We start from the raw sequence: 15,408 nt of genomic DNA, 5'->3' as shown, positions 1-15,408 counted from the left end.
ACAGTCTGAGGGGACAGCGAGAGGACAGTCTGAGGGGACAGTGAGAGGACAGTCTGAGGGGACAGTGAGAGGACAGTCTGAGGGGACAGTGAGAGGACAGTCTGAGGGGACAGTGAGAGGACAGTCTGAGGGGACAGCGAGAGGATGGCATGAGGGACAGTGAGAAGACAGTCTGAGGGGACAGTGAGAGGACGGCATGAGGGACAGCGAGAGGACAGTCTGAGGGGACAGCGAGAGGACAGTCTGAGGGGACAGCGAGAGGACAGTCTGAGGGGACAGCGAGAGGACAGTCTGAGGGGACAGCGAGAGGACGGCATGAGGGACAGTGAGAGGACAGTCTGAGGGGACAGTGAGAGGACAGTCTGAGGGGACAGTGAGAGGACGGCAAGAGGGACAGCAAGAGGACGGCAAGAGGGACAGCGAGAGGACAGTCTGAGGGGACAGCGAGAGGACAGTCTGAGGGGACAGCGAGAGGACAGTCTGAGGGGACAGCGAGAGGACAGTCTGAGGGGACAGCGAGAGGACAGTCTGAGGGGACAGCGAGAGGACAGTCTGAGGGGACAGTGAGAGGACAGTCTGAGGGGACAGTGAGAGGACAGTCTGAGGGGACAGCGAGAGGACGGCAAGAGGGACAGCGAGAGGACGGCAAGAGGGACAGCGAGAGGACAGTCTGAGGGGACAGTGAGAGGACGGCATGAAGGACAGCGAGAGGACAGTCCGAGGGGACAGCGAGAGGATGGAATGAGGGACAGTGAGAAGACAGTCTGAGGGGACAGTGAGAGGACGGCATGAGGGACAGCGAGAGGACAGTCTGAGGGGACAGCGAGAGGACAGTCTGAGGGGACAGTGAGAGGACAGTCTGAGGGGACAGCGAGAGGACGGCAAGAGGGACAGCGAGAGGACAGTCTGAGGGGACAGTGAGAGGACGGCATGAAGGACAGCGAGAGGACAGTCCGAGGGGACAGCGAGAGGATGGAATGAGGGACAGTGAGAAGACCGTCTGAGGGGACAGTGAGAGGACGGCATGAGGGACAGCAAGAGGACAGTCTGAGGGGACAGCGAGAGGACAGTCTGAGGGGACAGCGAGAGGACAGTCTGAGGGGACAGCGAGAGGACAGTCTGAGGGGACAGCGAGAGGACAGTCTGAGGGGACAGTGAGAGGACGGCATGAGGGACAGCGAGAGGACAGTCCGAGGGGACAGCGAGAGGATGGAATGAGGGACAGTGAGAAGACAGTCTGAGGGGACAGTGAGAGGACGGCATGAGGGACAGCGAGAGGACAGTCTGAGGGGACAGCGAGAGGACAGTCTGAGGGGACAGCGAGAGGACAGTCTGAGGGGACAGTGAGAGGACAGTCTGAGGGGACAGTGAGAGGACGGCATGAGGGACAGCGAGAGGACAGTCTGAGGGGACAGTGAGAGGACAGTCTGAGGGGACAGTGAGAGGACGGCAAGAGGGACAGCAAGAGGACGGCAAGAGGGACAGCGAGAGGACAGTCTGAGGGGACAGCGAGAGGACAGTCTGAGGGGACAGCGAGAGGACAGTCTGAGGGGACAGCGAGAGGACAGTCTGAGGGGACAGTGAGAGGACAGTCTGAGGGGACAGTGAGAGGACAGTCTGAGGGGACAGTGAGAGGACGGCATGAGGGACAGCGAGAGGACAGTCTGAGGGGACAGTGAGAGGACAGTCTGAGGGGACAGCGAGAGGACGGCAAGAGGGACAGCAAGAGGACGGCAAGAGGGACAGCGAGAGGACAGTCTGAGGGGACAGCGAGAGGACAGTCTGAGGGGACAGCGAGAGGACAGTCTGAGGGGACAGCGAGAGGACAGTCTGAGGGGACAGCGAGAGGACAGTCTGAGGGGACAGCGAGAGGACAGTCTGAGGGGACAGCGAGAGGACAGTCTGAGGGGACAGTGAGAGGACAGTCTGAGGGGACAGTGAGAGGACAGTCTGAGGGGACAGTGAGAGGACAGTCTGAGGGGACAGCGAGAGGACGGCAAGAGGGACAGCGAGAGGACGGCAAGAGGGACAGCGAGAGGACGGCAAGAGGGACAGCGAGAGGACAGTCTGAGGGGACAGTGAGAGGACGGCATGAAGGACAGCGAGAGGACAGTCCGAGGGGACAGCGAGAGGATGGAATGAGGGACAGTGAGAAGACAGTCTGAGGGGACAGTGAGAGGACGGCATGAGGGACAGCGAGAGGACAGTCTGAGGGGACAGTGAGAGGACAGTCTGAGGGGACAGTGAGAGGACAGTCTGAGGGGACAGCGAGAGGACGGCAAGAGGGACAGCGAGAGGACAGTCTGAGGGGACAGTGAGAGGACGGCATGCAGGACAGCGAGAGGACAGTCCGAGGGGACAGCGAGAGGATGGAATGAGGGACAGTGAGAAGACAGTCTGAGGGGACAGTGAGAGGACGGCATGAGGGACAGCGAGAGGACAGTCTGAGGGGACAGTGAGAGGACAGTCTGAGGGGACAGCGAGAGGACAGTCTGAGGGGACAGTGAGAGGACAGTCTGAGGGGACAGCGAGAGGACGGCAAGAGGGACAGCGAGAGGACGGCAAGAGGGACAGCGAGAGGACGGCAAGAGGGACAGTGAGAGGACAGCAAGAGGGACAGTGAGAGGACAGTCTGAGGGGACAGCGAGAGGACGGCAAGAGGGACAGCGAGATGACAGTCTGAGGGGACAGTGAGAGGACGGCATGAAGGACAGCGAGAGGACAGTCCGAGGGGACAGCGAGAGGATGGAATGAGGGACAGTGAGAAGACAGTCTGAGGGGACAGTGAGAGGACGGCATGAGGGACAGCGAGAGGACAGTCTGAGGGGACAGTGAGAGGACAGTCTGAGGGGACAGTGAGAGGACGGCAAGAGGGACAGTGAGAGGACAGCAAGAGGGACAGTGAGAGGACAGTCTGAGGGGACAGTGAGAGGACAGTCTGAAGGGACAGTGAGAGGACGGCATGAAGGACAGCGAGAGGACAGTCCTAGGGGACAGTGAGAGGACAGTCCGAGGGGACAGTGAGAGGACAGTCCGAGGGGACAGTGAGAGGACAGTGAGAGGGGACAGTGAGAGGAAAGTCTGAGGGGACAGTGAGGACGACATGAGGGACAGTGAGGACGACATGAGGGACAGTGAGAAGACAGTCCGAGGGGACAGTGAGAGGACAGTCCGAGGGGACAGTGAGAGGATGGCATGAGGCACAGTGAGAGGATGGCATGAGGGACAGTAAAAGGACTGAGAAGATGGTATGAGGGGACTATAAGATGACAATATGGCAGTACTGAGAAGACAGTGGAAGGGGACTGTGAGAGGATAGTATGAGGGACTTTGAAAGGACAGTATAAGGGACTGTGAGAGGATGGTAAGTGGGAACTGTGAGAGGACGGTAAAAGACGGTAAAAGAACAGTTATGTTGGACAAGAGGCAAGTATAATAAGACTGAGAAAACGTTGTGAGGGGACTATGAGATGACAATATGACAGGACTGAGAAGATGGTGTGATAGGACTGCAGGATGGAGGATGCTATGACGGGACTGTGAGAGGATGGTCTAATAAACTTGGAGAGGACGGTCTGGGAGACTGTGAGACGACAGTATGAAGGGACGGTGAGATGACAGAATTAGAGGAAGGTGAGAGGATGGCATGAGGGACTGTGAGGACAGTCTGAAGGGATTGTGAGGTTCCAGGGGAGTTTTACATAATAATGATCTTTTTAATTGAAGGACAGAGGACAATCTGAGGGACTGTGAGAGGATGGTATGAGGGGATGGTGGGAGGATGTTATGAGGGGACTGTGAGAGGATGGTATGAGGGGATGGTGGGAGGATGTTATGAGGGGACTGTGAGAGGATGGTATGAGGGGATGGTGAGAGGATGGTATGAGGGGATGGTGGGAGGATGTTATGAGGGGACTGTGAGAGGATGGTATGAGGGGATGGTGAGAGGATGGTATGAGGGGACTGTGAGAGGATGGTATGAGGGGATGGTGAGAGGATGGTATGAGGGGACTGTGAGAGGATGGTATGAGGGGATGGTGAGAGGATGGTATGAGGGGATGGTGAGAGGATGGTATGAGGGGATGGTGGGAGGATGTTATGAGGGGATGGTGAGAGGATGGTATGAGGGGATGGTGGGAGGATGTTATGAGGGGATGGTGAGAGGATGGTATGAGGGGATGGTGGAAGGATGTTATGAGGGGATGGTGAGAGGATGGTATGAGGGGATGGTGGGAGGATGTTATGAGGGGATTTTACAGAACATTATGAGGGGAGTGTGATGAAGGCACTTTAAGGGTTCAGCGGGGATTGTTAAAAGGCATCAAAAGGAGTCCTACATAATAATAATCGGTCTAGAAATAAATTTAATGAAACATTGAACATTACAGAATGGGGGCACAGTGTTGGGGTAGGGCATACAACGCAGAGGTGTTCTAAGAAATATATCCAAACAGATGTGAACCATACTGGCCCAGCCTGTCCAGGATACTTGTTCCTCACTTGTTCCTTAGCCATCTCCCTAACTCTCAGAATATACAATAATAATAATAAAGATTTTTATCTTTCTTCTTTCATCTTCTCTAGTCCTAAACTGTATTATTGTGTGGGCCTATAGATTTCCACATGTAACACGTTACTTATCTGTACAGGTCAGTAATACTACCACACTTGACCTGGAGACAGGTGGGGCGGTGTTTTGGAGGAAATCTGCTAAGTTTTGTAAGCCCAAACCATCCATTCACTTTTTTGTACTCCCCCAGTATAGATTTTGTAGTATATTGTTCCTTTATATTGTTCCTTATCTCATATAACTCACGGCCTGCCACAATATAGTCCTACAAGTCCTTTCACCTACATACTAAATATGCCCGCCCTGCCCAGTGTGCCCATCAGTCTCACCCCTTGTGCTTTCATTCAGAAGGCTGTATCGCTCTCTCAGAGCAAGTGGGGTCAGCGTCCTCCTCCTGTCCAGGCTGCCTGGGCCCTGCGATAACACAACTCAGTTTTACACAGCTACACAATGGCACACGGACAAATATACAATGCAACACGAAAACACAAGATACCGTAAGTGTGAAATAGAAACTCACAACACAAAATTTAAAACAAAGACGCAAAAAAGTGAATCCAGTGCTGAATTACCCAAACAAAGGCAATTTACACTGTGCAAAAATACTACAAATCGTATATAAAGGAAAACTGCAACACATTACTGTCTGTTACTATTGGTTTACAATAGGGTTTTTCTTTTTATACAAAAAAAATTAAGAGATGGAGACGCTGTTATATATCATTTTATGATTGAATTCAGTATCTTCTAGAAGAAAAAGCTGCTTAACTGGGTATCATATAGAAATAATGCCGGGCAGATTTATCAAACTGTTTATAATGTGCACAAAAAAAAACTGTCTGCACCACAATTATAAAGGATGTTAGATTTTTAGCTTTTGTGCACTCTTACGACTCATATGACAAAGGAGGTGTGGCCTATGAAAAGGGGCGTGGTTCCACGGCAAAAAGTCAATGGGGCTCATTTACTAAGGGTCGCGCACTGCCCTTTTTTCAGGACTAAAACGGGTTGCACGAAATGGATGTGCGGGGATTATGGCACATGCAACCCCTTTTGTGGTGCAGCTGCGCTGGCTTCCATGCCAAACAAATTAGGGGGCGCGCCGTCGAGCAGTCCAACAGATTTGAACTGAGTGCTGTATTTAACTTTTAAATTGTGTCCCAAGCCCTAATATGCACGACTAAAAAGATGATGAACTCTGTCGGACCTGAGTGGGGAAGTGACAGATGCAGGATTTCGGGCGCACAATCTTAAAGAATTGTCGCACGCTGCATTATAGACGGACAATGCAGCGGGGTATGTAAATGTGCCCCATTGTGGAGCTCTGAACGCCTCCTCCTCTGTGATTAACTACATGCATCTGACATCAGGAGATCTGGTTAGTGATGTCTCTGGATGCAGGAGCATCAGTTACAGTGAAGGGAGCATTCTGAGGAGGAGAGAGCTTGACTTCAGTGTTAAAATCTCCTCCTCCTTGACTTTATCCAACCAATTTACATCTCACTTCAAAGTTGATTTTCTGGATGATGCCACCACAGTGGATCATGAAAGAAACATGATCTGGAAGGTTTTCAGCTGCTTAACAACATACTGCTAGATATTTATTAGGTCAATTTCTGATGACAGGTTCCCTTTAAATAGTCTTTTGTAAAAAAAAAAAAAAAAAATACTATAATATATTATACAATTATAACTTAAATATAACTTAGCCCAGTGTCTCCCCCATTAGTTTGTGTTGCCTTTAGATGTACAACCTAACAAATTCCTTTGAACAGATGTTTGGTTGGAGATTTGCGGAGTGCATTATGTAAGCAAGCGGAGACAATCATTACACTATGTAAATCAGTTGGGGATTTTTAGGATAATTTCCATAATTTACTCTTGGATTTGCAAATGGATCAGCGCCACTGAAGTTTAGTGGAAATCATTTGAAGCTTTTTTTTATTGTGGAATGGGAGTAAATAATGAACAAAAATGCACAATGTCCTCTGTTTTCTGATGGAATTGCTAAGGATTCTGTCCAGATTTAGGTGCAGACTCCACACATACACTCACTTCACATGTGATAATAGCCTAACAAATCCTCTGTAGAATAGTGAGTGCAGCTCTGGAGCATATCACAGCCTAGGATTCAGGATCAGTGTAATGTACTGACAATATTACAAAGATGGTCACACAGATTAATGCCAGAGATCATCGTTCAACCTTGGCTGAGGCTGACTCTGCTCTCATGTACCCGTCGTACCTGCGTGTACTGTGGCATCGTGACATTCAAGTGGCAGAGGACTTGCTGGGACGGCTCATATTTCATAGATTTGCGCAGGAAGGAGAGAGATCCGCATGGTTCCCGGCTGCTGTCCCGCACCTGAGCGAGAACATATATCACATTTCATTTGCCATACAACATTTCCCATATAGGGCCGGATAAGAGACGCTGTATAGGGGCACAGACTTCCTCTGTAGTCTCTTACCTTGATGGGCAGTGCCAGTCTGTTCTCTTTAAACGCCTGGAAAGTAAAACTTCTCTGCTGTGTCGCCTTCTTGAGAGGAACAAGATTACCTGACAGCTCGACAAAGAGTGGCGTCCCATCCATGACCTGTTCATAGAAGGAAATACCGCAGGTCAACGCCCCTTCTTTCATATCGTACTTTCCTATTTTTATGGAAAAGCTGAAGATTTCCTCTCATCTTACTTTTAGGCATATGTAGTTTGGTCCTAAGCACTATACATATTGGGAACCCGCCTGTTAAACTAACTCATGCACACGTCCGATTGATGGCAGCCGTGAGCTAGCCGAAAAAGCGGCAGCTAGCTCATGGCTGCCATAGACATGCACTGCATTAGGGCACGGTGCGGTGAGAGAACCTTTGTCTTACCGCACCGTGTCTGAGCCGGGCAGCCGCGCCATAAGGGATAGAGCAGGTCCTATGCCTGCCATGGATAGCTGCGCTCACTCCCTCTTCCCCATGCCTGTAAAGTCCCACAGTCGGCTTGTGAAGTTGACTCGGCTTCCATGCATATTCAAGTTCTTCTAGCTTCTAATGCGTGCCTTCAGCTTCCTGATTGACAAGGGGCCCGATTTCCTTCCCCTAGTCAACAAGGCTCTACTACATCAACCCTTCCTAAGGAGGAGAAAGATGTTGGCTGTGTGGGACTCGCTGAAGAGAATTCCTGAGGGAAAAGTAAATCAGGGGGTTGAGAGAGACTCTGGCTGCATGTGACTGGCTGAAGAGAAATCAGTTCCTTCGTTCAACCCTCCCTTAGGAATTCTCTTCAGCTAGTCACACAGTCAGCATCTCTCATTCCTGAGGTAGTGGTGGGGGTATAACGAGATGGAGGTGAGGCTGAGGGGGAGGACATGAATATGCCAGACTCATAGCCCATAGAAAAGACGAAGATCTGGGTGACTCACATGGGGACATTTGCGTAGACTGTGGGACTTTACAGGCATTGGGAGGAACAATATAGTTGCACCGCTGTAAAATAGAAGTTTTCAATCATATGTTTAGTTAGCGTGGGTTAGTTTAACTGGTTCCAATTTAAGTCTACAGATACTTTCAGTTTAAATCTGGGGTTTTTATTAATTTTTTTTTTCATAAAATTTGTATTCTTTTTAGAGTCAGATTATGGGATATCTATTTATTTGGGGATCTGAAGTAAGGAGACAGTATACATTTTTTTTCTAAGTCTTGGGTCTACATCTATTTTCCTTTTTTTAGATCTGAGTATGTGGTCTGTATTCTTATTGGAATTATATATGGGGACTTTATACATAACAAGGCTATGGATGTGACACCCAGCACCCCTATTGATTAGCTGGAAATGGGTCTATCCTTAGATCATTAATAGCTTCAGGGCTAGAAAACCCTTTAAACTTACCAGTATTTGGGTTGTGACCAATATACACTCACTGGCCACTTTATTAGGTACACCTGTCCAACTGCTCGTTAACACTTAATTTCTAATCAGCCAATCACATGGCGGCAACTCAGTGCATTTAGGCATGTAGACATGGTCAAGACAATCTCCTGCAGTTCAAACCGAGCATCAGTATGGGGAAGAAAGGTGATTTGAGGCCTTTGAACGTGGCATGGTTGTTGGTGCCAGAAGGGCTGGTCTGAGTATTTCAGAAACTGCTGATCTAGTGGGATTTTCATGCACAACCATCTCTAGGGTTTACAGAGAATGGTCCGAAAAAGAAAAAACATCCAGTGAGCGGCAGTTCTGTGGGCGGAAATGCCTTGTTGATGGTCAGAGGAGAATGGGCAGACTGGTTCGAGCTGATAGAAAGGCAACAGTGACTCAAATCGCCACCCGTTACAACCAAGGTAGGCAGAAGAGCATCTCTGAACGCACAGTACGTCGAACTTTGAGGCAGATGGGCTACAGCAGCAGAAGACCACACCGGGTGCCACTCCTTTCAGCTAAGAACAGGAAACTGAGGCTACAATTTGCACAAGCTCATCGAAATTGGACAGTAGAAGATTGGAAAAACGTTGCCTGGTCTGATGAGTCTCGATTTCTGCTGCGACATTCGGATGGTAGGGTCAGAATCTGGCATCAACAACATGAAAGCATGGATCCATCCTGCCTTGTATCAACGGTTCAGGCTGGTGGTGATGGCGTCATGGTGTGGGGAATATTTTCTTGGCACTCTTTGGGCCCCTTGGTACCAATTGAGCATCGTTGCAACGCCACAGCCTACCTGAGTATTGTTGCTGACCATGTCCATCCCTTTATGAGCACAATGTACCCTGTAACATCTGATGGCTACTTTCAGCAGGATAATGCGCCATGTCATAAAGCTGGAATCATCTCAGACTGGTTTCTTGAACATGACAATGAGTTCACTGTACTCAAATGGCCTCCACAGTCACCAGATCTCAATCCAATAGAGCATCTTTGGGATGTGGTGGAACGGGAGATTCGCATCATGGATGTGCAGCCGACAAATCTGCGGCAACTGTGTGATGCCATCATGTCAATATGGACCAAAATCTCTGAGGAGCTTCCAGCACCTTGTTGTATGCCACGAAGAATTGAGGCAGTTCTGAAGGCAAAAGGGGGTCCAACCCGTTACTAGCATGGTGTACCTAATAAAGTGGCCGGTGAGTGTAAATGGGCAGGGCATATGAAAATACTAGATTTTGTAAATTTTTTGATTAGCTCTAGAAACCTTGGGTCTCCTATGTACCTCGATGTCCCGGCTACGTGCCACCTCTGTGAAGTTCTCATGCTGCTCCAGCGTCTTCTCCAGCTTGTCACCGGTCATACAATAGCATCGTAGACGTCCTTCCCGACCATCTGCCATTTTGGCAAACACTACAAATCTTGCAGTATAGGGAACGGCACTGAGCTCCTTGTATAACTGGGTGGAGAATGACACTGCCTCGGCCGTGCGGGGGCAGTCCGAGAGCCAAAACCTGCCGAGATGATGAAAGAAGCTGCATATAATGATGGATCCTGGAAGAATTACCTTACAGCGACAAATTTGGTTTACCCTTTACCTGGCAGAGACATTGGTTGTAAAATTGGCACATTCGTTGGCATACACTAGTTTAGTAGTCCCGGTGATGTCTTCCCACTGGGCCGGAGCTGTTCCACCTGATGAGTAAGAGAAGAACAAATTCAAAAAGTAAAAAAAAACCTGAAGACTATATTCAAGAATTTTTTATTATGACCAGTCACCCACCTGTTACACTGCATAGGAGTCTCAAGCTGGTGGTATCGCCCTCCCCGCTGTCTCGAGGGTTATCCTTCCAGGAAGGTGGCAGGGGTATACGAAGACCAATCGGCCGGTGAAATTTCCTGCGTCTTGGTTCTACAGTGACAATGGGGCCGAATGTTGCCTGATTGCCAAGCAACCGAGAAACCAAGTCATCTGGCACAGGCTGAGCCTATGAGGACACAAAAGGTCAAAGTTATAGGTCTCTGCACGATTGGGCAGATTTACTTACCCGGTCCATTCGCGATCTCCGACGCGAGGGTTCTCCGACGCTGATTCGGGTCTTCCGGCGATCCATGAAGGTAGTGCGCCCGATGTCCACCAGGTGTCGCTGCTGCGCTGAAGTCCGTCGGAGTTCGCCGGAGCTCACCATCCTATCCTGGGTGCAGGTAAGTGCGTGTCGAGCGACACATTTTTTTAAGGAAAATACTGGGTTTTTTCCGAATCTGTCGGGTTTTCCGACGGCCACGCCCCCGATTTCCGTCGCGTGCATGCCGGCGCCGATGCGCCACAATCCGATCGTGTGCACCAAAAACCCGGGGCAATTTGGCGCAAATCGGTAATTTTCGGGAAACCCAATGAAAAAACGTGATTCGGGCCCTTAGTAAATGACCCCCGATGTGTAGTCTTATGTCCCACCACATTACTTACTTGCAAGGACAGCTTCACTTTCTTGGTTACAGCGGTGGGGGGGAAGGTGGCTTGTACTTGGGGTACTAGCCGGCTCTTTAGGACTCCTCCTTCTGGTCCAATGAGTTCACAATCTTGACATACCCGGGACATCACCACAAAGTATAGTGGAAAGTCGGTGGTGACGATACGACAAAGGCGCTTCTTATGTAACTCCTCTTCACTCTCCAACTCTAGGAGCAGATACCGTGAAATTAGTACAAACAACTTACATCGAGCTAAGTCTCTAAGAAGCTTATTTACCCTGAAAATGACATTGTTACTGATGAAAAACTCTGACGTATGCCCAGGGCCAGCGCCAGCACTGGGATACTCGTGCAAGCGACGGGGCCCAGGTTTGCTGGGGGCCCACATAAGGCTTTACATAAAGAATCCATGGGGTGAGGGGTTGTATCCAATCCATAGGGGTGCAAGGGACTTTATATAAAATAACCATGGCAGGGACAGTTTGCAATCGGGCCCACTGAGGCTCTGCTGACGAGGGGCCTACTGAAACCTGGAACTGACCCTGCGTATTCCCATGCATATGCAGTGTGTATAGTGGCACACACAAGGTCCATAGGCTCCTATGTTAATGAGGTTTTCTAGTTTTCTTTTATTCATTACCTATAATTAGGATATGTGATCAATATTAGATTGGTCGAGGTCTGATACCCTTCCACCATTCTAGCAATGTGTACGGCGCTGTGCTTGGTGATGAGTGAAGGGGCTGTAGCATTTGTCTGGGTACCGTAGTCTCTTCAAACCACTTTTCTGGTTGTTGCACCCGGCCAAATTGTTATTGATCACCTGACAGCTTACATAATCATTCATTCTGAATTCCCCCCACACTAATAACTAATACTCAGTTATACTGCCACATACTGCTGAGGCTGTGCCACTCTCCTGACAAGCAGGGAAAAAAGCAATTCCCATTGGCTGCTCTTCACTGACCAATGGATCATTATGCAGAGACGTGGCTGAGGGGGAGCGACTGAGCATGTGTGTCCACCAGCCCTCAGCTGAGTAGGTGGACATTGATCAGTGTATACACTGTGAACACTAGGTGGCACCATACTGTGTAAGTAAATATTATAGCTATTCATTGGATTGTTTTTCTATTAACAACATGTGCAATAAACAAGTGCATAGCAATATTGATAAATAATAATAATCTTTATTTCTATAGCGCCATCTTATTCCTTAGCGCTATACAAATCATAGGGGACATATAACAAATATAATACTATATTACAAAGTACAAACACATGGAACCATAGAAGTGAGATAAAAATCCCTTCTGTACCTTCATCCATACCACTCAGTGCCTCCTCCAAGTACTCTTTCCCGTATCGGTTCTGATGCTCCTTCCACACAGACCCGTTATCGCTACGCAATATAACCAGTTCTCTATCACCGCGTCCCACTGACGAAAAGTGAGGGATCTCCACCACCACCGGGCTACGGGGACATACATACGTCAAGATTAGCGAAAAAGACTAAGTATAAAAGGTGGGGAGCAAACTATGGAACCCACCTTAGAAACTGTGCCCCGGTGGGACCCAGAGCAATGATCCTGCTGGTCAGTCCCTCTTCCTCGCCCAGTGGGGGTGGGCAGTTCAGCTTCTGTGGCTTCACAAGGCGACATGTTATTCTTGTGGGCGCTGCACAGGTCCTGGGGGGGATGATGACCCTAAGGCCATTGTGACGGCTTCCCCGCATGGATCCACCTCGGGCGTCTACCATAAAACTCACTAAAAACCTGCAAAAAAAAAAGCACTTTACCAATGATAACGTCCATCAAAGTGGCCACGGAGGAGAGGATGGCAGCATCACCATGGACACCGCATGCCACACGTATGACGATTGCTTCGTGTTTGATGCTTGCTCATGAATACGTCTTGCATAATCCAGCCTGTAGTCGTCCAACAATTATTTATAAAGCAGATTTATGACAGCTACCCGTAGCGGCTCGTGAAAACACCATCTGCGGCACAATACTTGTTGCGAGTGCGTGGCTTCGTTTCTGTAACATTCACCTACCACAAACCTGTCGTATTCTGCTCCCATCTATAATTATACATCCCGGTGCAGACACGTTTGTCCTATTTTCAAGTTTTTTTGTCATATTTTCAGCACTGGGCAAACTGAGAGCGTCCTTATGCCAATGTAAAATCTAATGCCCACCCTTTGATGGGTCCTATAGTGTGTGACGTCACTCACCCTGTATGGACAGGACTGGCCACGGGACTGATGTTATCCGATGTCTCAGTGGCTGGACTGCTGGGGATCAGGGACTCATCATCCAATTCTCGGGTCTACGGCCGGAGAGATGCAGAGTTAGCACAGGGAATACAGAAGCAATAGATTGGACAACTCAAGGATAAGCCAAGATCTTGTCTTCTCCCATCAATTCTCTCCTCCATCATAGAAGAAAGAATTGTATTTATTCACCCCCTGCATGCATATGCCTGGTCAATTTGTGTACAATCTGATGGATTTAGTGGGTTTTTTTGCACAATTGGGTAGATAAAAACTGTGGAAGAGTATGGATCTGTAGAGGAAAGTGACCTGTAAGTATCCCTAAACATCTGAAGTGTTGGGACGTGTGGTGTAATTATTATACAGCAGGGGAAAGTGACCTGTAAGAATCTCTGTCGCCATCTGAAGTTTAATAAAAATAATAATAATTCCTCTATTTATATAGCGCTACATAGAGCTTGTCATATCAGTCCCTGTCCCCAATGGTGCTCACAATCTAATCAACCTACCAGTATGTTTTGGAGTGTGGGAGGAAACCAGAGTACCCGGAGGAAACCCACGGAAACACGGAGAGAGCATACAAACTCTTTGCAGATGTTGACCCTGGGACATGAACCCAGGTCCCCAGCGCTGCAAGGCTGTAATGCTAATCACTAAACCACTGTGCTGAAGTTTGAGGAGATGCAACATTGTTACTATTCTGAGGGGAAAGTGACCTGTAAATATATACCATCTGTAGTATTGGGTGATGTGATGTTGCTACTATAAAGCAGGGGAAACTGACCTTTAGGAATCCCTACGTAATCATCTGAAGTGTTGGGGTGTGTCACTTGCAAATATCACTAAATATCTGCAGTCTTGGGAGCTGTGGTATTGTTACTATACTGCAGGGGAAAGTGACCTGTCAATATCCCTATGCGACCTTCTGAAGTGTTTTGTAGTTTTGCTGCTTTACTACAGGGGAAAGTAACCTGTAAGAATCACTATGTATCCAGCTGAAGTGTTGGGAGGTTTGGGTTGTTACCTGTAAGTTTCCCTAAACATCTGCAGTGTTGGGTGATGTAACATTGTTACTATTCTGCAGGAGGAAGTGACCTGTAAGTATCCCTATGTAACCATCTGCAGTGTTGGGAGTTGTGGGATTGTTCCTTTTCTGCAGGGGAAAGTGACCAGTAACTATCCGCCATCTGCAGTGTTGGGAGTTGTGGGATTGTTCCTTTTCTGCAGGGGAAAGTGACCAGTAACTATCCGCCATCTGCAGTGTTGGGAGTTGTGGGATTGTTCCTTTTCTGCAGGGGAAAGTGACCAGTGACTATCCGCCATCTGCAGTGTTGGGTGATGTGACATTATTACTCCAGTATAGTATTATCCTATCTTATTACTACACTGCTTATATGTTCACATGATTTACCGGTTCATCGTCGTCCTTCTTCAGTATGACCGTTTCTGGAGTGACGCAGGGAATTCTGGGTATTGCTGGTGATCCCACTCTGTATTGGGAAAGCAAACGAAATGATTCTGGGACGGGAATACAAAGGTATCGGCGGCGTCCATTGGAGGTATACACCAGGAATATTTCACTATTTATACTAAATATTGTCCATTTATACTTACACCTGGTCCAGTTTTGGCATGAACTCCATGTCTGTGTCTTCATCGGGCTCCCTCGGACCTGAGGGGGGAGGTCTAAAATCTGGGGGCTCCTCTCCTAAGGACATTAAAGGAGAGATACCAACAACCGGCAATATATATATATATACACAAGTGTCACATAGAGGATATAGAAGTCCACCACAGGGGGGATGTCTGTAACAGCGACATAGGGACGTGACGTACACAGATAACACGTGCGTGCAGGTAGACCATCACACACAACGTGCATACAAGCACACGGACATACATATGTGATATGTGCACAGAGAGGATGCATTATGCTAATGAGAGGCGTGGCCATGTAAATGACTTGTAGAAAGTGGGGTGATGTTTCCCTTTATATCACACAGATATATGACCTTAAACTTGAAGAAAAACATAGAAAAAAATCTGCACATACATGTATGTACATGTTTTCTCTATAGATTCATATTATAGATTTAGAAGGTAGGAAGGATGTGTAGGGTCTCAATCACACAGGGGAAAACATGGGGTATGACATCAGGCTGGGACATGAGGTCAGAGGAC

General features: G+C 48.5%; 1 protein-coding gene across 2 annotated transcripts in view; it reads right to left on the bottom strand.

Annotated features, from left to right (window-relative positions):
- The window catches only part of ANK1 (ankyrin 1), a 197,051-nt gene that overhangs the window by 36,725 nt on the left and 144,918 nt on the right, over positions 1-15,408 (bottom strand). For both annotated transcript variants that reach the window (XM_072149293.1, XM_072149294.1), the window contains 12 exons: positions 14,842-14,935; positions 14,639-14,717; positions 13,189-13,283; positions 12,503-12,727; positions 12,272-12,426; positions 10,948-11,159; positions 10,264-10,468; positions 10,079-10,175; positions 9,766-9,994; positions 7,042-7,167; positions 6,816-6,935; positions 4,900-4,984 (listed from right to left, as the gene is read on the bottom strand). In XM_072149293.1, the coding sequence (XP_072005394.1) occupies positions 4,900-4,984; positions 6,816-6,935; positions 7,042-7,167; positions 9,766-9,994; positions 10,079-10,175; positions 10,264-10,468; positions 10,948-11,159; positions 12,272-12,426; positions 12,503-12,727; positions 13,189-13,283; positions 14,639-14,717; positions 14,842-14,935 (1,722 nt within the window). The remainder of the gene's footprint in view (positions 1-4,899; positions 4,985-6,815; positions 6,936-7,041; positions 7,168-9,765; positions 9,995-10,078; positions 10,176-10,263; positions 10,469-10,947; positions 11,160-12,271; positions 12,427-12,502; positions 12,728-13,188; positions 13,284-14,638; positions 14,718-14,841; positions 14,936-15,408) is intronic.

The sequence above is a fragment of the Engystomops pustulosus genome, chromosome 4 (assembly GCF_040894005.1).
Source record: "Engystomops pustulosus chromosome 4, aEngPut4.maternal, whole genome shotgun sequence".
Taxonomy (NCBI): domain Eukaryota; kingdom Metazoa; phylum Chordata; class Amphibia; order Anura; family Leptodactylidae; genus Engystomops; species Engystomops pustulosus.
The sequence above is the reverse complement of the archived record's forward strand: the minus strand, read 5'-3'. Positions and strand labels throughout refer to the sequence as shown.